Genomic DNA, 22,135 nt, shown 5'->3' with positions numbered 1-22,135 from the left:
GAATCTTCAACACAAACTGTTTCAATGAAATTATTATTTTTTGTATCTTAACTGCTTTAGCAACACAGGTAATGCATCCTGTGAAAATGGGCTATCATCTTGACCGAGGCAGAAGTTGCATTTATTATCAATGGGGGTTCAACCTGTGTCAGGCATACAAGACTGGTTTCAAAATATGGCAAAGGTGATGTATAAGTAAAGAGAAGGGAAAAAATTGTATATATTTATTACCAGTAATTTATAAATCATGCTTCCCAAAACATGTGCAATCAGCATTATAAAACAGTTAGAAAAATCGGCTGTCAACTCTGATATTGTATAGTAACCAGTTGATTACAGATACACTGCATGACACCCAGTGTGTCTCCATTATAAACATGAAAAAAGACTAAAACAGGAACATTTAAAGCCTCTTAAAATGTATTCTTCTCCTTCTGATGGGAAGTTGCCTATGCTTAACCCTGTACAGTTAATCAAGCTGTTGGTAGCAATTTTGTCTCTGAGTCAAGTGTTGCAGGTTCAAGTACCAGTACAGGAACGTTGGCTCACACCCACTGTGGCCACTGTAGGAGGTGCTATAGTGCTAGATGAGGGATGACACATCTAGCATGTTTAAACTGACTGTCCTTTGGGCCTCCCAAGCTGGAAGTTAAAAATCCAGCAGCCATGTAGAAAAGAGGAAAGGAAAACTCTGGCTTTGTGTGACGGGGGTGGACTAGGCCTAGAGGCCCCCTGCTGGAGGCCTCGGGGTCCTGCTATACTCATCCCAGGGAAGAAGCAGTGGAGAGGTCCTCCAAGCAGACCAGAGTGGCTGCAGGGGAAGCAGCCAATAAGGGCCCAGGAGGGCCCTATAGAAAGGAGCTACAGAGCTGGAGACAGGCAATTCCTTGCTGGAGCTAGAAGAGTGCAGAGGGGCTCCTGGCTGGCAAAGGGAAGACCAACACAATGGACAGCTTAGTGCTAGTAGAGACCAGAGGAGCAAGGAAGAGCTCCTGGCTGGCTACTGGGCCTGAGCTTAGAAGAGCCCTGAGCTAATGGTTAGGTATTGGTCAAGGCTGGGGCTGCAGGCAAGTGGCCCAGGGAACTGAAGATAGTTTTACTAAAGGGACACAGTGGTGCATGGCTGCTATTCTTAGAATTCCTAGGCTGGGACCAGAGTCGTGGGTGGGTCTGCCCTCCTCCCCACTCTGGGGAAGGGCCTACAATTGGACATCAGTAAACCCCCAGAAAGGGACTGAACTGTCAGGAGGCCCAGGTGAAGACTGGGGCCAAAACAGGCTAAGAGAGCAAAACCATTGCCTCCAGGGAGGAAGCCCTGGGGGTGCAGCCTGATGGCAGGGCTGGGACTGGTTGAAAGACCGCAGACACACCTAACCAGAGGGGGCGCTCATGAGAGGCGGATGCTGACCCCGTTACAGTGTGCTTGACATTTCCTCTCTAAATTTCTTGAAGAGAGATGCTAACGTCTATGCCTGTGGGTCAGCTATTGCTAAGCTCCTAATAGCTACTTCATTTGCCTTTGTATTCACTGCAATACCAGTAACTAAGGGCCTTGTTCTTTGAGGGGCTTAGAACCCTCAACTTCTGCTGCAGCTGAGACCTGGGCTTACTAATGTTCCACCTTTCAAACATGGGGGATACATATACTAATTAGTTCTCAAAATTATCCAACACCCTAATCCTCCCTGCAACTGATTCTCCCTCCCACTGAGGGAGCTGGCTCACTCCCAGCCTCTGACCCAGCCCCACCCTCACCACCTAGCAATCCAATCTAACACCTCATAGGAGTTATTTCCTTCTTCTTAAGTGCTGCCCTGTTACCATCTGCTCCAGCTTCCCAACAGTTCCTTCTCTTTGGAGAGGCATACATCATCCAATCACCTCCCAACTGCCAATTCCTGACCTAGTGGTCCAACCTGGGCAATGGTAAGGTAAGTCACATGGAAAGCACGTGCTAGAGATAGAAGTAACGCTGATCAAAAAAATGGACAAACCAGTTCATGTGGAAATCTCAGCTGTTTCCACTGTGCAGGGTTTGAAGCAGAACGATTTTTTGATTTTGAATATTTTCTAGGACTGTTGTTTAATCGCAATTAACTCACATGATTAACTCAAAAAATAATCTCAATTAATTGCAGTTTTAATCGCACTGTTAAACAATAGAATACCAATTGAAATTTATTAAATATTTTTTGATATTGTACATTTCCAAATATATTGATATCAATTACAACAAAGAATACAAAGTGTACAGTGCTCACTGTATTACTTTTGATTAAATATTTGCACTCTAAAAATATTTTTCAATTCACCTCATACAAGTACTGTAGTGCAATCTCTTTATCATGAAAGTGCAACTTACAAATGTAGATTGTTTGTTATATAACTGCACTCCATAACAAAACAATGTAAAACTTTAGAGCCTACAAGTTTAGTCAGTCCTACTTCTTGTCCCCAATCACTAAGAGAAACAAGTTTATTTACATGTATGGGAGATAACGCAGCTTGCTTTTTATTTACCATGTCACCTGAAAGTGAGAACAGGTGTTTGCATGGCACTTTTGTCACTGGCATTGTAAGGTACAGTATTTATGTGCCAGATATGCTAAACATTCATATGCCTCTTCATGCTTCAACCACCATTCCAGAGAACATGTTGATGATGCTTGTTTCAAAAAATGAATTCGTTAAATGTGACTGTCCTCCTTGGAGGAGAATTGTATGTCTCCTGCTCCATGGGTTTACCCTCATTCTGCCATATATTTAGTGTTATCATAGAATCATAGAATATCAGGGTTGGAAGGGACCTCAGGAGGTCATCTAGTCCAACCCCCTGCTTGAAGCAGGACCAATCCCCCAATTTTTGCCCCAGATCCCTAAATGGCCCCCTCAAGGATTGAACTCACAACCCTGGGTTTAGCAAGCCAATGCTCAAACCACTGAGCTGTCCCTTATGTTAGTCTCAGATGATGACCCAGCATATGTTGTTTGATTTAAGAACACTTTCACTGCAGATTTCACAAAGCAGGTTCCAATATCAAATTTCTAAAGATAGCTACAGCACTGACCCAAGGTTTAAGAATCTGAAGTGCCTTCCAAAATCTGAGAGGGATGAGGTGTGGAATGTGGTTTCAAAAATCTTAAAAGAGAAACACTCTGAAGCAGAAACTACAGAACCCAAACCACCAAAAAAGAAAATCAACCTTCTGCTGGTGGCATCTGATTCAGATGATGAAAATGAACATGTGTCAGTCCATGCTGCTTTGCATCATTGTTGAGCAGAAGTGCAAGCATCCAGAGGCCTCAGTCAGTGTTCAAGACCCCATTGTGCTAGGCTCCCCATATTGTAAACTATGATTTGGATATTCTCATTATTATCTTTAGATGCAAAATTTAAAAATAATATAAGCCTAAGGTTTGGTCCTTGATTTGGTTACAGGTAATTTATTTAATTCAGTTTAAGAACCTTTAGTGACACAATGAGTGATGAAATTCAAAATTTTATTATGATAAAACTAAAACATGCATGTATAGAAATTGCAGTATAACAAATTAACGCTACATTTATACTCACATTGCTGAGATGAAATAACACCACGGGGTGATCACTCCTTTGCTGAAGGAATGGGTGTAGGGTCCTCCCTTTTAAGCTGTGTATGGGGCTCTCCATAAATTGGTAGCTACCCTCTTTATAAGAAATTACAATTAGCTAATGAATAGTAAATAGTATATCTCTTTTTCCACCACTATAGTTATTCTGTTATAGTGATAGATGCCTGAAGGGGTTTGATTAAACAAATTATTTTTAATTCCTTACAAATGGGCTAGTCCATTTAATGCCAAAGTTGTACAATATGTACGTGTGAAAAGCAAGGTGTTTGAACTCTAGGACTTAAGTGTGTGGGTGTATATAAGGGTGTGGTTGTAAAAAGACATAGTTTGATTTGGCACAACCTGTTGTTTCCACCAAATTAGCCCTATATGTAATGCAAATTTGACCCTGATCATGCCTAGGTTGACAGATGTCAATATGGGCCTTTTTTGTGTTTCCTATGTAATATTAAGGGGCGGGGAGGAATGAACTCGTGCCACTTTAAAAAAAGCTGGATTTGATTTTTTTTGTTTTATAAAGTCCATTCTTGTCTGGCCTAGGAGACTGAATAACTAGGAGAATAACAGCCCAGATACCAAGGATGTGAAAGCTGGTTATGTCCCCAAATTCTCACTCGTGCTTTGCTGCACTACAAGTGTTCTTACTGAAGTCAATGGGCTACTAATAATAGTAAAACTAAGCACATGCGTGAGTTTGGGCAGGGTATAAATGAAGGCTCAAGTGATTTTTTTTTTTTTTTTTAAAGACTGTTTAAGTTCTTGGGCCAGAAAGTTTTCTTTCACTCTTACAAAAACCTGACAGCCTAGGTTTTTGCTTTGTCATCTTTGCCATGTTTACACTTTATGCACAGCTATTGGCCAACAGATTCCTGAGTGTTGAATCAAGCCATTTAGTTTTAATTCAGAATCCCCTTATAAAAAAAGGGCTCCCAGTGCCTGTGACCATGGGATCATAGAGTTAGTGATGATAAAGTTCTGTAGATCCATGCAACTAACTTCATCATCTAGTATAAGGTAGTTCCATGTGGTATATTTTCTAAGTTTTTTTTAATCGACTGCGATGCAATAGAAGCTGCTCTGTATTAATTTATGAATACTGTGTGTAGACCTGGTTATTGAGATATTCACTGTATGAATATATTGGTTTAATTTTAATAGGGGACTGTCAGGAAAGGAAAGAATGACTCAAGATAAGTCACTTGAGCGTTGTTGAGGGACAATGCCAGAGGAGGATCCTGGCTCCATCTCCTACTGAGCCTACAGGCTGGGTTTGTCCAGAAGGGCCAAAGCTCAAGAATGCAGAACAAAAAAAGAACTCTGGCTGTTTAAAAGGAGAGTGTCTCTTAATGGAATGAAGAGCTGTTCTGGGAAACCAGACTGAGAGACAGGAACTTGCTGGCATGTCTGAAGAAGTTAGGCCTGCCTAAGTTACCATAAGGGGATGGTATCAACTGTTTGGTTTTTAAACCCTTTTTTCCCCTAAATGCTTTGTTCTTACTGCAAAACAAACACCATTTTTAGTTTAAGAAGGCTGTCTTGTCACTGTGTTTACCTGTGGACACAGGCTCCTGAAGGGAAGAACTGCAGGTGCCACACCCTGTCAGATCTGGTGGGCAAGCCTGGTGGATCCACAGGGGACTATAGCCCCAGGGCCTGGTCTAAGAGTGGAGGAATTGTGAAATTCCATCCCAGAACAGGTGAAGACATGAGGTCTGGCACCTGGAAGATGGATTCGGAGATACCAGAGTGGGGCAATGGTACAGCTAGCCCTGTAACTGTGACACCCATTGTGTTGTATCTCTGGGCAATTATTGTTTCAAAGGTGAACTGCAGTGGATTGCCAATAACTGGATTTGTTATAATATGGTTCTCCTCTAAGCCAGCTACAAGCATGGGGCCTTCCCCCCAAAAGGGGGGGTTATTTTGGGTGTATGTTTGCTTTTTCACCTTAGAAAATAGCAGGAATGTCAAGTTTTGGTCTTCCTTTCTTTTTCTGAAAGGCTTCTGGGACATCTCAAAGGTGTGTATTGTGAGTACTTGCATCTTAACTGAAGGGGTGAGGATAAGCTTTAATAAAGACCCCCTTTCTCCAAAGAGTACTTTAGACATCAGAGTTTAATGTGTTTTCTGCCTGAAAATCCCGCCCCCCCCCTTGCTTGAGTTTGTCTCTTGTGATGTCATCATGTCACCAGTCCCCACAGTTTTTTCCAGAATGTTTTTACTTAGGTTAAAAACAAAACAAAATAAAACAGATTTGTGTTAAACTAAAAAGTTTCAGCCTGCTTTTCTACATCACCAAGGGAAAAAAAGTCACAAGCCCAATTTCAACTTATCTTTTAACTTCTGGTGATCAATCCATGCCTCCATTTGTATTTTTTCCCTATATCAACCTGATACTACCTCCAAACCTTTGTCTAGCTTTGCAGATTAAATTACCTTATCTAAAAACACCACAGTAAACACATCTAAAGCATTTGACCTTTGAATTAAAACGTGACCGGAACATCTTGAAAATCTTATTGAAAGCATCTAGTGGTTTCAAGCAGCTAATTAAATTCGTCAGTACATATAGGATCAGCATTTTCACAGTTTAAAGGGTCAAAGGAGAAAGTACAATCGGAATCACTGCACAAGTGATTGAGATTCCATAAAAATTAAGGGTTGAATGAAGCGAATAGATTTGAAGTGTAATGACAAGTCACTGTTAAAAAAGACTTTTCGCTGTATGCTGTCCCGCATTACTAAAAAGTAATGTATTTTTTTAACGTATGGGTGATCTGTGCCAAATTATAGGGGTTGGGGGCAGCTATATAAGAACTTCAAAGCAAATGGGTGCTGTCCCAGGGCTGATATTAACAAAAGTGAAGTGAACTAAAATGCCTTTTGAAAGGTATCTGATTATTCTATGCACTATTTAAAAAGATAAGCCAAGGACTTAAAACAAAAACACACCAGCTAGAATTTTGAACCTTGGGTGACTAATATTTGGTACCTGGATCTATGTTTAGGCCCCTAAGTAAGGGGCTAGATTTTTCACTGGAATCTGTAAGTGTTCAGCTCCTCTGGGAATCGAATCACTTATTTGAGACAACTTTCAAAACTGTATAGGGAAGAGATGGCACTTTGCTGAAAGAGGCATGGTGCGGCCTACAAAAAACACCCCCGAGGACTTGTGGACTGGAATGCAAACACACCTTGCACTTTGCGGAGAAATCGGTTGAGATTCCCAGCCGGGCTTAGGTTAGCAAAAAATCTAAAAGCAGCAGCCAGAAGAGAAAGAAAAGCAAGGGGCCTGGCCAGTAAATCCTTCCGGGCATCTGACCCACGGGCTGTCACTTAAAGACGATGACCTCATGCGCTGCTCGTTAAAGGGCTCATGTTTTCAGAAATTAGCTTGCCACTTTCTTCAACGGCATTTACAAACCTCGACAAATACTGAGGGGAGGAGTTTCTGGGTAATGGACAGGGGTTTTTTTGGTTTTGTTGTTTTTGTAATGCAGGAGTGGCATATGGGAAGACATTATTTGCCCCAGTAACTGTGAGCACTAGGTCCCCTGCCTTCAGTGAGATCACTGGCAAGAGATGGTTAAATATGGGTGCACATCTTTGAAGAATCAGTGTCTTAAATTGCCTCACAGGGAATCTAGCAGTTTATTACCAGTCAAAACTGACAAATTCCTTAGTAACACCACTTACTTCTTAAATAGCACTTTTCTTCTGTGGATTTCAAAGTGCCTTACAAAGGAGGGAAGTATCAGTAATATCTCCGTTTTTCTGGTGAGGAAATTGAGGCACGGAAGTGAAGTGACTTGCTGAGGTCCCTCAATAGGTCAGTGGCAGAGCTCTGAACAGAACTGATTTTACACACAAAAAGAGCTCAGCCATCCCACCTGCATAAATCAGAAGCACAAGCCCCAGCGGGTACCACTCCACTGGTGGTAACAAAGGGGGAAGGGGCAGGGTAGACCTGCTCGGAGCCTGTCTGTCTTTTTAAACACAGCTGTGACTGATCTGCTCCCATGAATGGGGCTGCGCAGGTGCTCGAGCAAACGGGAGAAAATCCTCAACGCAGACCAAGCCCGCTACATTTCTGCCAGTTCACCTCGTATCGGCAGGTGTCTGAGCTTTGTGGAGGTGGCTCTGGACGTGTGGGACTCAGTCCATGCCTCCGAGTCCTCACTGAAACTCATTCAGGGGGAGTCAAGGCTGAGCCCTGTGTCGCTCCCCTCTGCTCCCCCTCGCCCCTGTTACTTCTCAGAGAAATGATTACTCTTATTTCTTGTGCCTAGAAGCCTCCGCGAGGTAACACACACACAACGTATAGTCACGCTCAGTCCTTCCTACTCCCACCTCACGTGTAGTAACCTACAAGGGGTCTCTAACCTCTTCAGCGTGCGCTGTTCATGATGCATGTATGTTTCATCTGCACTGGGCTGAATAGCAGCCCGCGAGTGAAATGTTTTATTGTGGTTGTTTGTATTATATGTGAAACTCCACAATTTACTTGGTGCTACACAAGACACAAAATGAGAGTCCCTGCCTCCAGGGGGTTCCCCTCTAGGAGCAGGTTTTGGTTTGCTTTGGTCTCTTCTATGTTTCTTGTTGGCACGTTGTTCCATTTTAAAGGCATTGCAGTCTTAGACTGTAATCTTCATTAGCTGTATCTCACCCTGAATGTTGTGGCACTGGTGGGCCTTTTAGAAATAAAGCTTGGGATTTTCCAAGGAGTTTAAGAGATTGAGAGTCCTTTGATAACCCAGCCGAAATGATTCCTGTACTGCTTATTTATTCGTGCATCTGGACAGCAGGAGTGTTACTGCAGTTTTGCATTTACAGGGCACCTAACACCGCTTCACAAACGTGAATTCACTCTCTCTGCATGGCTGGAGGTAGGTACACCTCTCCCCTTTACAGGTGTGAAAAACGGAGAGACGGCAAGTCCAAAAGAATGTCATAAAGAGACGCTAGTTGTGAGCGCCTTGAGGGGCGGTGCCCGGTTTGAGACCCCCCTATTACCAGCAGGAGAGTGGGGTGGGGGGAGAGAAAACCTTTTGTGGTGATAAACACCCATTTTTTCATGGTTTGTGTGTGTAAAAACAAACATCTTCTGTACTTTCCACAGTATGCATCGGATGAAGTGAGCTGTTATTCAGGAAAGCTTATGCTGAAATAAATTGGTTAGTCTCTAAGGTGCCACAAGTCCTCCTTTTCTTTTTGCCAATACAGCCTAACAGGGCTGTTACTCTGAAACCTTGATTATCATACACATTGTAAGTAGAGTGATCACTTTAGATAAGCTATTACCAACAGAAGAGTGGGTTTCGGGGGTGGGGGAGAAAACCTGGATTTGTGCTGGAAATGGCCCAACTTGATTATCATACAGATTGTAAGGAGAAAGAAAAGGAGTACTAGAGTGATCACTGTAGATAAGCTATTACCAGCAGGAGAGTGGGGTGGGGGGAGAGAAAACCTTTTGTAGTGGTAAACACCCATTTTTTCATGGTTTGTACGTATAAGAAAATCTTCTGTATTTTCCACAGTATGCATCCGATGAAGTGAGCTGTAGCTCAGGAAAGCTTATGCTCAAATAAATTGGTTAGTTTCTAAGGTGCCACAAGTCCTCCTTTTTGCAAATACAGACTAACAAGGCTGCTCCTCTGAAACCAATAATTAATAAATGATCTTGCTCTAAGTACTTTCTCTCAAGGTTCTGGTCCCCATTTCCCGCCGGCAGGGGGCCGCCTACGTGGGGGCGGGGGGGCTCGCCAGGGAGACAGCAGATTAGCAGGGGTCTGTCACATGGGAGCTGCTGCTGCTAAAGGGACTCCACCTGGGATTTGCATTCTTACCGCTAATAGGATCGCTAGAGCTCAGAGCCGTCATCCCTTCAAGCTAAACGTCTCTGGTGCCCACTTTTAAGCAATCTGAATTCAATTAGGCTAAGTGGAAAACAAGTAAAGAAGGATTGCATTAACATAGCTTTGCTGCATGAAACTCACAGCTCCGCCCTCTCGGGAGAAATCACTGGTGCAAGGGGCCCAGGTCTCAGAGTGGTCACACACCTGGCTTATTCACCGAAGGGAGAAGTGACACATGGTGTATTTATTCTTTAACACTGCTCCTATTCGGGAAGCACCTTGACGCTTTAACCAAATCGGGCTTACTTGTGCTGGACGCTGAACAGACAGTTAATCTCAGTCTTTCATACTCCCACGTGTAGTAACCTACAGGGGATAGCTAACCCCTTCACCGCGCGTTGTTAATGGTGCGTGTGTGTTTCATCTACACTGGGCTCAGCAACTATAATCAACTCTCCAAGTGGATGGGAACTGAAAATGTGTCTCTCCAGAAATAAACGGTACAGGGGACTGCAAGGGAGCCAGCAACAAGTATTAAACTAAGGACGCCAGTTCCCCAGTAAAGTTCAAGTTGTGTTTTCAAAAAGAGCTTTTTAATATGCAAATAATATGAACTATTTAGAGACAGGAAAAACACAATACACTTCCTATAGCTTTTTATAACAGCAACAGCCTGTGCCCTATGGGAAGGTTCGTATTCCCTGTTTGTTCCTCCAACAGACTGTCTTGTGTAATTTTCTCTCTTAGTTTAGACATTGCTGGCCATCCAGAGAGCCATATTTACCCTTCATAAGAAGGACCATACTGGGTCAGACCAAAGGTCCATCTAGCCCAGTATCCTGTCTTCCCACAGTGGCCAGTGCCAGGTGCCCCAGAGGGAATGAACAGAACAGGTAATCATCAAGCGATCCATCCCCTGTCGCCCATTCCCAGCTTCTGGCAAAGAGGCCAGGGACAACACCTCTGCCCATCCTGGGTAATGGACCTATCCTCCATTAATGTAACCAGTTCTTTTTTGAACCCTGTTATAGTCTTGGCTTTCACAACATCCGCTGGCAAAGGTTAACTGTGCTTTGTGTGAAGAAATACTTCCTTTTGCTTGTTTTAAACCTGCTGTCTATGTTAAGCCTGTGTTCGCACTCTGTTGTTTCATACACCCATATTAGGAAGTATCCTAACGTTTTAAAAACTGTTTATGTACCGTTTAAATGTGGGGGGGGGAGGGGTGAAGGCAATGATCATTTGATCTAGACAAATAAAGGAGATGGGAAAGGGAAGCAGAATTCTGTGGGTCAGTGCTTTGTGGTTCTGCTTCCATCCTGCCCTATAAGGGAGAAGTTGGTGCATATTGCTGAGTATTATTGACATGAGATAAATTAAGTCTCTTCTACTCTGGATCATGTGTAGAAGCTGGTATATAAACGCTTCACAGATTCTCTATTTTTGTCTCACACGTTTTTTCATAAAGTACCTGCAACAATAATAGTAACAATACAAAGCACTTTTGCAAGAGGCTAGGGAGCGGGGAGGGGCGGGGACTATCTCACAAAGGCAGGGAATATCCCAGCTACTTGGTTCAGATGATGGATATTTTCAGATCTTACCCTATTCCCCTGTTTGTCATTTCCAAGTGGAAATCGTCTTTGCTAAGCCCCGGCCCATCGTGGGATCAGTTTCTGAGACTTCACACTAGCGTGAGATGGGATTCAGTGGCGTGCAGAGGATTTACCTAGCGGCTAATGCCTTACTATCAAAGGAAGACGTCCAATCACTTACCCTTCCTCCTTTTGTTAACCTAAACTCTGCAAGTGTTAGACTTGGTTGGGGGGATAAAGTAAGACAAACTTGTTACACTGTCTGTGTAGTAATCGCTAGTTGTCTCTGAGGGAAGTTGACAGCTGCCCCCCTCACATTATATACATCATGCTCTGGTTAGGTAGTCCAAGCCTGTGTGGTAATGGATGCCATATAGACATTTATAATAGATTATGAAACTCTAAGGAAAAAATAAAAGAGGGGCCCCTTAGCCGCGAGGAAAGAACCTTGGGTATTGGATGGGACATTATCCTGCTGTGTTAGGTCATAGTGGAGGACCCCTGCCCGCTGTGGTTTGGGAACCTGGGCCCTCTTGCTTCACTCTCCCTTTGATCCAGCCTGGTGAGACAAGAAAACAGCCCATCCGCAGGACCACAGTCTGTGGCTTTGGCAGAAGGTGCGCTACCCGGCTTCCCTGTCTCCTTTGTGCCCTTATTCCCTGCTGGGGAGCTGACCAGCAATTTGCAATTTCATCTTCTTGTGCGTTTTGCTGCATCGTGCAGATAGATTCCGTGCCCCGCGTTACTGGAGGGACCGGCGCATTTTGTGCGCGGGTGTGAAGGCCCTAAACATCCAGCTCCAAATGAGAACAAATTAGGGACATTGCACAGTCCATTCATCTTCACTAATAGAGTTCTTGGGAAATACACATGTACATTAAACGAGCACAATGACCCCCGGCTGATTGCTTTGAGTACCCTCCAGTGCCCCCACAATGGTATTGACTGGCTTTTTGTACTGCACACAAAAGCTAGCCTACCCTTTTCTTGTCCTTTCTCCGTCTCTTCCCTCCTTGCCAATGGCGGCTGAGGTTTTGCCTGCTTTCCTCCACTACACAGTAACTCCAGGCTAACCTCACCAGGCGCTATTCGGGAGAGCCGGGCAGCTCTAAACGGAATTATCTTTGGGGAAACAAACAAAACCATAAGCCCCTTCGCAGCGTGTGGGCAGGGGCGCAGGAAAGCGCTGCCAGTCTCCGTTGGAGGAACAAACACGGAACCTGAACGTGCCCACAGGACACAGGCTGATACTGTCTTATGTATTTTTCTCTCTCCATTTAGGCTTTTCTGTCCACCCAGAGAGAGAGTCTAATATGAATGCTCGGTTTAATATTGAGCATGCATTTTATGTAAACTTCCTCAAGTAGGGGGAGAGACAAGTGCCAAGGAAAAATTAACTAGCTCGCTAACTTCCTCTCCCACCTGGTGAGCAGAAACTGAACAGGAACAAACTCCTCTCTGACTGTCCTACGTGATGGGCGCACGTTGGCCATACCACTGGTGTAACTGTTAACTCCGACGCTATCCGAGACAGCAAAGTACTACGAATGGTTTCCCTGACCTGTGGGTAGTTCATTTGCAATTTATTCAGTCCCTCTTCTTAGCTGAAGGTCCACTCAGTGGCCCCCTGTCTGATCACCCAGTACAAAATCGTTCCATCTCTAGGCATTAGGTGCATCTGATCACGTCCTCAGTGCGCCAGGTTTATCGGCTCGCCAGGAGCCAGGCACTCCTTCCAGACGTCGGCTAATTCAGAGTCTCAGCTTTAACCTCCTCTTATTTATGCTCAGCTTGTTTTAGGAATAATGCCAAGATCCGTTTTTAGATTTAGAAATAATGGTAGATCAATAACTGGTGATCCCACCAAATAACCCCTCTTCGGTTGAAGTCAACTTCTATTTGAAAGCTAATGATGGTTTTTTTAAAAGAAAATTATATTGGCGAAATTTTGGAGAGCAAAACGTCAACAGATCGTCAGAGAAAACGTCTGCCTTTGAATGGATTCTTTATTGTTATGGTTAATGTAATTAACGGTTTCTGGTGAGCTGAGACACACGGTCGAATTTTAACTACCCTGTCGGACTTCGTGAAAGGCTCAAGTGACCCCATTGTCAATTTTATGTCGGTTCTGCCTGGGATCGCCGAGCTCTGAGCGATGAAAAGGGGTCGCTGTGCTCTGAGTGCTTCGCCTGGAACCTACCCAAGAGTGTCTCTCCAGCACCCCTAACTGTTGCTGAAGAAGTTAGTTGGTCTATTGAATGTGTAGCTGGTACCCAATGCAGAATTGCTGGAGAGCGCTCCCCTGGTGAAAGGAAATGATCTGATCCGTCCCAGCGGCTGAACAGCACCAACTTTGACGCCCCGTTCTTCCTGCAAATAATCTCTGCTCACTACCACGAATATAGCCCGTAGGGCACCCCTCGGGCGGGGCGGCGGCGAAAGTCTGCCTACGAAGTCTCTTCCCTTCCCTTCCCTTCCCCAAGCCTGCACTGAGGTCAAGGCATGACGCCAGACCCTGCTTGTTTTACTTACTCCCACAGACCCACTGGCTTCAATGAGACTGGGACGTTAGTGGGACAAACTGGGAGGAGTAAAACGAACAGGAAGGAGCTGAAGATGTCAGGAAACAGCGCCCCTTTTCGTGCAAACCGGAGTGAAGAGGAAACGTTTAAATCAGAAGCTGTGTGAAGCCTGCGGTGGGTCCGGACCGCTTTTCTCCAGGGTCTGAGGCGGTAGTTAATCTCTGACGCCAGTAACGTTTGGATTTTCAATACACTTCGTTCTCCGGAGTAACCATCCCTCTTTTACTGGGAGAAACGCGTCTCATACTTGTTTGCCTTTCATTTCCGTTCGCTTCGTTTTTCACACACCTTTGGAAATCGATCCACAAATCTGCACTAACACTGAGAGCAAGGACGGATTGTTTTAAAAAAGCGGAATAGAAAAAAACAATTCGCCTGTGTATTGCTGAACGAATTTAGGAAAAGGCATTTCCCTCCCAACAAAACAGAGAGCCGTTAAACATATTACAGAGGCCATTAAACCAAAAATATCCAAATACAGAGCAAACTAAAAAGGGAAATGGGATAACAAGACAACCCAGAACGCAATATAATCAGAGTCTAGCAAGACGGCCTGATTTCTTTTTAATAAATTCGATTTAAAAAGTAAAAAAAAAATATGTTTTTTTGAAAGCATTCTTCCCAAACTCAGGATTCCGCTAAGGCCGGCGGAGTTGTTTGAAGCACTATGATACCAACACAGTAGGTTAGATTTCGAGAAACACAGCATAGGTCACTACATCTGATTAGGGCAGGAGCTGCATTTTCCCCTGGGTTGTGTGATTGGCTTTGGTCAGTTGAATCCACTTTTTAAAAGACCAAGTGGTTTTCTAACCGGGCCTTCCCCCACCTTCGGGTCTGACGATGCAAACCCGGCCCAGCGCCAAGAGGATTTCAGAGTCAGGAGTAACTGTGGAATAATTGTTCCTCCTCTGGCAAGCCTCGGGCTAATTCCAGCTTCGGAAGCTCTGGCCCCGCGAAGCTGGGCCTGAATGCGTAGGGCGGCCCCTGCTCCCTGGCTGCGCGGGTAGGAGTCGATCGCCCCATTCACTCAGGTGGACACAGCGTCCGCAGGAAGACAAAGCCGCCGGGCTGAGGCTCATCGTGGCAGTGGCGGAGAGGAGCCCGCAGCGGGCGCCGCTGACCACTGCCCGTGGAAGGGCGCTTTAAAACTCTCCGGCGAGCCCTGCCCGAGCCATTGGGCGAGGAGAGGTCACCGGGCGCCCAGCCGCGGCGCTTCAAGGACAAGGAGCCAGGCCCCTAGAAGGCGGCCACGGGCTCTGACACCCAGCCCAGCTTAAGGACTCAGAGCGTGCGCAGGGGCTGGTTTGCAGCCTGCCCGGGCTCTGACATCAGGGGATCGGGGGGCGGCTTCCCCTCCTCCCCCCCCCTCCCCAGCCCGGAGCTCCGCGGGGCTTCGCCTTGGAGTCAGCCCAGCCCAGCCCAGCTCGGAGGGGCAGCGGGTGAGCGCCGAGGAGGAGGGACGAGCCGGGGCAGCGGGTCTCCATGCACCTGCCCGGCTCCCCTCTGAGCATGGCGGACGGGAGCTTCTCTCTCTCGGCCCACCTGGGCAGGAGCCCCGGCGGCGCCCCGTCCCGGCTGCACAGCATCGAGGCCATCCTGGGCTTTTCCAAGGAGGACGGGCTGCTAGGCGCCTTCCAGCCCGTGGGCAGCCCGCGGGCCCTGAAGGAGGCGGACAAGCGGAGCCCCCGGCCCTGCTTCCCCAAAATGCCCGGGGAGCCGCCGGAGGAGCAGGAGAGCGGGGCCGAGGAGTACGAAGGTGAGCCGGGGGCTGGGCGGGGGGGACCCGGCTAGGACGGACTCAGCCCCCTTCGGGGAGGGGGGGGCCCGGGCCTCTTTCCCCGGGGAGCAGGGCACGTGCGCCCTGGGCCGCGGCCTGGCTGGGCAGCCCGCGAGCTCTGCCCCGCCCGGGAGCCGCCTGACGGTCTCTTCCCCCCCGTTGCCCCAGAGCCCGGCTGCCTCCAGCACCCGCCGGAGCGGCTCAGCCCGCCGCTGCCGGACGCCAAGCTCGCGGACGAGGAGCAGCCCAAGAAGAAGCACCGGCGCAACCGCACCACCTTCACCACCTACCAGCTGCACGAGCTGGAGCGGGCCTTCGAGAAGTCGCACTACCCGGACGTGTACAGCCGCGAGGAGCTGGCCGTCAAGGTCAACCTGCCCGAAGTGCGCGTGCAGGTAAGCGAGCCCCGCTGCCCGCCTCGCGGGGCCAGGCCGGAGCGCCCCGGGCGAGCGCTCCCGAGCGCCGCTTTACCTCGCACGCCCAGGAGTCGTGCGGGAAGGGATTTTATTCCTCGCGCCTTTCGCAGCGGAGATTGCGAGCTGCCTGCGTTTGTTCCCAGGAGGAACATTCCCCGCTCGCTGCGCAGCCCGCAATTTACCTTAGTTCCCACCGCGCGGCGTTTGGGTGGTAAACTGTTTTGCTTTGATTATGGCCTAATTATCTTTAATCCCCGGGTCATTAAAATGTTTGAAAAGCCTTCAATATTTACTAGTCGTCTGTGAAAAATCTGGGAGCGATTCCAAGCGGTGTGGGGGTTTTAAAACTGCCTGCAAGGGACATTGGCGCTTATTTCATCACAGCGACTAGTGGTGTAATGAGACCAGATGTGGGTGGATGGGGAATTACTTGGTTTGGGAGGGTGCCCCTAAATTGCCTCGAGGCGTTTTCTTTTAAAAAGATCAAGCTTGATTTCAGCCGGGGAGCCGGGATCCCGCTTTAACGGGTTCTAGCTGCCACTCTAGCTGCGGGATCTCTGGAGCCTAGCTCGCAATGAGAGCTCACCGCTTTGCTTTCGGGGCGTGTCGTGGGGCTGATCCAAACCCGCACTGAAGTCAGTGAAAGGCTCCGATTAACTTCAGTGGGCTTTGGATCCGGCCCGAACTCATTGCGTTTAAACCAGGGCTGTTTCCCATCGGTCCGGACAGTGCATGAAATATTTCTGTGTCGTGATTACCAGTGCCTCTTGGAGAAGGTATTCGGGATAACTCCAAGCACCGAGCAAAGCTATGGGTGATGACTGTTTCCTGCATTAAGGCCAGAGTATTCCAATAAAGCCACACCGAAGGCTAGCAAACTTATCCCAAGAGAACTCCAGAAATAGCTAGAATTTTCCACCACAAATAAAGTGAGAAGAAATGATAGATTTGTACGTGTGTTTTCCTATCCCAGACACTTTCCTTGTCTTGCTTTCTTCTGCCATGCCTGTCTCCTTAAAGGAGTCTTCAGATCTATTCTTCTGGCTTCAGAAAGTTTCTCCCCAACCCAGAAACCAGCCGATTTCCCTCCAAAAATATATATGGTGACTCTCCGCATAAAAAGCAACTCTGCCTCCTTTGCATCGCGGATAACCCGCATCTTTTCTCGCTTTTTTTTTGCTTTCGGATGAAATTCAATCCCACCCATATCCCGCAAGCGATTTTGAAAAGACTTCGGTTTAAAAGAAACGATTTCAACCCAAGGAATCGCTTTTTCCCCCCCAGGCCGCGCTGGAACTAGTTCAAGATTCCAGCGTTTTTGTTGGCCGCTGTCTCAGCTTGCCGCAGAGCTGGGGCATTCTCCGAGAAGCAAAGAAGCACAGTGGGTAGACGGATTGTTGTTACCCCATGATTTTATGATTTGCTCTTTGCATTGGAGTTGACAGGAGGAAAATTAGAATCTCCTTTTCGGTGCTAATCCCCAAACTGTGTTTTTAGGTGTGGTTCCAGAACCGGAGAGCCAAATGGAGAAGGCAAGAGAAACTGGAAGTCACTTCAATGAAGTTGCAGGACTCCCCTATACTCTCCTTCAGCCGATCCCCCCAGCCCTCCGCCATGGGCACGATCAGCAGCAATTTACCGCTGGAGTCTTGGCTCACCCCACCGATGGCTAACAGCACTCCCCTGCAGACTTTGCCCGGCTTCGTGGCTTCCCCGCAAAGCCTCCCCAGCAGCTACACCCCTCCACCTTTCCTGAATTCGCCGCCACCCATCAGCCACACCTTGCAACCCCTGGGGACAATGGGGCCTCCTCCGCCCTACCAGTGCGGGACCAATTTTGTGGACAAATTCACTTTGGAAGAGACGGATCCTAGGAACACCAGCATAGCTGCGTTACGGCTCAAAGCAAAGGAGCATATTCAGTCCATGGGGAAGCCGTGGCAGACAATCTGAAGGGACACACAGACATCCACCTCCCCAGAACAACAGAGGACCCTACCAGCATGGCTGGTAGCTTTCGACAAAGATTCCCCCAGGAAAATAAGTCACGGATCGTAGATCTTTCCTCTGCAGTAGGCATGTAATTCAGAGGAAGGAACAGTCTCCTGGCACAAGCTGCTCACATCCCAGATGGAGCTAAGCACTAAAGAAATGCGTTTCCTAGATCCCAGTAGCCTCCCGCCCCTGAAGTTGCTTTGTTTGTATTTTTTTGTGTCCCTTCTGTATCACTGTGCAGATTAGGGTTTGATTCTAGTTTCAGGAGCTAATAATTTGATATTACTTGTTGACTGGACATTTGGTTATATTAAAAACTACAGTAGGGGCAGAGAAATGTGTAGTCTTAGGGGGGTTTGTAACATTAAAGAAGGACGATTTTAAGACCATGCATTGTACTTGTTGATTCCGAATGGATCTCGACTAAATATGATCAGCAGCTAGTGTGTCTTCTGTTTCTTTTTCCTGTTTTAGTACACAGTCTAAATGCATGGTCTCATTAAACCAGGGGTCGGGAAGGGGGCAAGCTCCAGGTCCCGGCGTGGAGAACCGCTGTGTTAGACTATTATTGTTCTCCACAGTTAGAGAGGAAAATACAGAGTAGTGTTAAGGAGGTAGCACACAACGAGGTGTGTTCCGGATCCATTTCCAGTGCAGAGTGATCTGTGCGTCGCTGCCACCCAGACAAAGTCAATATACAGGTATTTGTGTGACAACCACGCAGGTTAAAACAGCTGTAAGTAAGAGACAGGGCGCCTCTCTTTAAATTCTCATTACCTCCCCCCTCCCACCCCCATTTCTCTGTTTCAGTCAAAATGTCATTTTGCAAATGTTTTGGCCTTGTCTTTAATGAAATGACACGAGCTTGGGGGGTGGGGGGGAGGTACGGGAGGCCTGCAGGTTGTACCGCACACGTTTGGAGGGCTGTGAATATAATCTTTTCACCCCCTCAAATCTGCTGTAGCCGCATGTTCCTGCCATTCACTTGCATCTCTCTCCCGCTGTTCCCTGTGACTAAAAAGTCACTGCGGTGTGGAGCCGGGACTGGAAAGATCAAAAGAGCAACCAGAGCTTTTCAGAGCGGGCTGGATTCCATTGGTGTTGCAGAGGAAGGGATAAAGAGTAAATTGTTCCTATCCAGTTGTCACTTTTCCCGAGGCTGGCCCCCTTTCCACAGCTGAACTTCTCCTGCCTGTCCCGAGTCTGACTCTGCGGCCACCTAGGCGGTGCAAATCAGAAGTAATTAAAAACAAACAAACAAACCACCCTTGTAAGGGCTGCCTCCTGCAAGTGGCTGAGCATGCTGGTCCCAGCCCAGCAGAGCCCAGTATGTAAATACCTGCTTAATGTTAAGTGTAGGAGTAGCCCCAGTGACTACTACTCAGGGGCTTAAAGTTAGGCGGGTGAGCAAGCGTTTTGCTGGCTGAGGGGCAGAGTGCTCAGCACCCATCTGCCCCCAGCCCTAACTGAGGGCTTGTTTGCTTTTTACACCAGTGTACCTACTTCCATGCTGCTGTATCAAAATCAACGGCTGGTGCGAATTTCCTGCGCTGGTGTAAAACGTGACTTGTACCAGCAGAGGAGCTACACGGATGCAGAAAACCCAGCGCCCGGAGAGCCTGAGACGGCACTCAATCAGGCTCAGTGAGGTCAAGGGACCTCAAGCCGGAAGGATCCCTTCCTAGTCTACCCCAGAAGTTCGAGCCCTTACGACATTCAGAAGAGCTATCGCGCTGTGAAGCGGGGCTTCGTTTTCCTATAACAGGGGAAGGGAATTTGGGGTTCAAAGGGGGGCATTCTAGTGAATATTGAGTTAAGAAATATCACACGCTTCCTTTCCTTCCTGGTGCAATCAGAAAAATCCCACCCACGCCCTCGGGAGCCCGCTGCCTACCGACTCAATAGCAGGATCCAGTGTGAAAGGAGAGCTCTCCCTTGAACAGAGATATCTCGCGATAAGGGTATAAAACTTTGAGACAAGAATGCAGAGGGCGATTCACACGGCCAGTGTAACTCCTTTAGCTAGGCTGGCACGCCTAAAACAAAGGTTAGCTCTGAACTTTCCGGTCGTTCAGCTGTCCTGCACAATATCGTAGTGAAATAAGGAAGTCTAAGCTGAGCAATGAATTCTGCATTAAACCGTTTTTCTTAAATCCGGAGCATGACAGGTGTCTGCACAGCTGGGTCACTGGAACCTCACATTAAAACAAAAACCAAACAAAAGCATGGAAATAAATTCCACCCCCTCTGCTGCCCATCTATCTATTTTTGCTAAAATTCTTCCAGTTTTACTTGGCTGGTTTAGATGTTAAAGCACCTCCCTGTTTTAACTTCTCCGGTGTAGTTTGCACTCAGGGTGACGGATTGAAGTTATTTCTTGAAGTTAAAAGTGTCGTATTGTTGCCATTTTGAAAAGGCACGACAAATATTGGTATACTGTCCACACCCTTCCTCACCCCACCCCCCCTTTTAGAATTCCTTCCTTGGGGCCTGATCCAAAGCCCTTGAAATCAATGGAAAGTTTCTCTTTGGCTTCAAGGAGTTTTGGATCAGGCCCTGTCCATGTGAGTCACTCTCGGAAAACCAGCTCTATTGCAGTGCGGGGGTGGAAGTGTCCTCACCTCTGTCTCTTCTGTACGAGGGGCCAGAACTCCCCACAGGGTCTCGCACACCCTGATCGGGCGGCCTGGTCCTGCCGTCGGAGCAGCTGGCCCCAGCTGTCTCATACACTCTCTGTGACTTTGGGCAACTCGACTAACTTCTCGGCGACTCAGGCGCCCCATCAGTAAATGGGGCTAACACTTGTTCACCCACCTCACAGAGATGGGTTGAGGCTTAATGAGTAACTAATTAGTCTGTAAATATTATGATACTGTGATGCACCCATGGGGTGAAAAACTGATGTCAGCTTCTCCTCCGGGAACCGCTCCGCCTTTCCCCGGGACAACCTTCCAAAATGCCCCGGAAAACAGAAAAATGGAACTGAAGGCTGACCGTATTTGGCTAGCAAGTCCGTTAGGCGCTGGGAGAGTTGCCGCTTGCCCGTGAGCTCCGGGAGCTCGTGGCTGACACAGGGAGCTGGCTGGGCGTGGGCAAGGTACCGGGAGAAGCCACAGCCCTGCCATTGCAACAGGTGGAAAGGGCTGGTGACGCGCACAGCTCTCTGGAGGGTCAGGGGCAGAGGTGCAAATGTGACAATTGGAAATCAGCTTCACACTGGCTCCCACCCTGCAGTCTTTACACAGGTAAACCCCCCCCCCCATTACCTTCATAGGGGATTTAGGGTCAGTGCCCCTGTCTTGCACAGAGCTTACTCGCCTGAAATTTCTGCGAGGAAGTGACTTTCCTCTCGCTTCTTTATTACTGGTCCGTTGGGTTTGTTTAACATCATCAGGCACCAATCCGCAAAGCCCCCACTAGCGCGTGGGAACTGCGGGATAATCATTACCCTCCCCGCATATGGCAGGAGATCGTTAACTAAATTGTCGGGCCAGGGGATGAACCCAGTTTGTTCCGGTGCAAGCCAAGAAGTGAGTTCCCCGGAGATGCTGTTCTCATCCACGGGGCTAACATTGCTCCTTCGAGCAAAAGCTCCGTGCCGGGTAATGTTAAGCTGGGGCTCTTCGGAAATAAAGTCCCAAATCTCTCTCTCTCGCGCACGCGCACTTTCCTAAAGCCCCCCCGCCCCCACCCCATCGCAGGCAGCTCGGGGCTAGCCGGCAGATTGCAGGGAGCAGCCCCCCGAACGTGTCCGGTCCCAAGGCTGCTGCCCGGGGGAAGCTGCAGGCTCCACGTGAGGGAATCAGCGGCAATTAAAATTACACATCTGCAGCGAGCCCCTCGCCATTGTCCGAGCTGCAGGAATTAAAACCACAGCGTTTTTATTTCCCATTATCTCTGTTACCACATTTCCTGGGGCTGAGAACCTTTTAAAGAAAACACCCCTTCTTTTGGCTGGGCACAGGGTGCTTTACACACTCTGGAAATTGTGGCAATTAACGTTTCTCATTAGGGGAAGGAGAAGGACTCACAAGCCCGCTCATTGTGTCCTGGGGACGGGTCAATAAAGACGGGGAGCCCTCCTCTTTCAACATTTCCCACTCATTGTGGCCAGACAAAGGCTGGCTCCTAATTATATTTTCACAATCTGTGCGTATCTTTAAGGGTCCTGTCAGAAACAAGCACGTCAGCTTTGTTCAGCTTCACTTTAGGGAGCTTTTTAACCTTAGACAGCAGTTTCTAAACAGCCCTTCCCAGCAACGTGGCCCATTTGCAGACTTGAGAGCTGCTTTTGGAA

At 47.6% G+C, this 22,135-nt stretch overlaps 1 protein-coding gene across 1 annotated transcript; it reads left to right on the top strand.

The window, feature by feature from the left end:
* The first annotated feature begins 14,724 nt into the window (after positions 1 to 14,724).
* Positions 14,725 to 18,227, top strand: RAX (retina and anterior neural fold homeobox). The gene is made up of 3 exons (XM_048850373.2): positions 14,725 to 15,406; positions 15,596 to 15,822; positions 17,341 to 18,227. Exons 1-3 carry the CDS (start codon positions 15,133 to 15,135, stop codon positions 17,794 to 17,796), a joined length of 957 nt encoding a protein of 318 aa, XP_048706330.1. The 5' UTR covers positions 14,725 to 15,132; the 3' UTR covers positions 17,797 to 18,227.
* The last annotated feature ends 3,908 nt before the right edge of the window (positions 18,228 to 22,135 follow it).

Source organism: Caretta caretta, chromosome 5 (assembly GCF_965140235.1).
Source record: "Caretta caretta isolate rCarCar2 chromosome 5, rCarCar1.hap1, whole genome shotgun sequence".
In the NCBI taxonomy this organism is placed as follows: domain Eukaryota; kingdom Metazoa; phylum Chordata; order Testudines; family Cheloniidae; genus Caretta; species Caretta caretta.
This window is presented reverse-complemented; position numbering and strand designations above follow the sequence as displayed.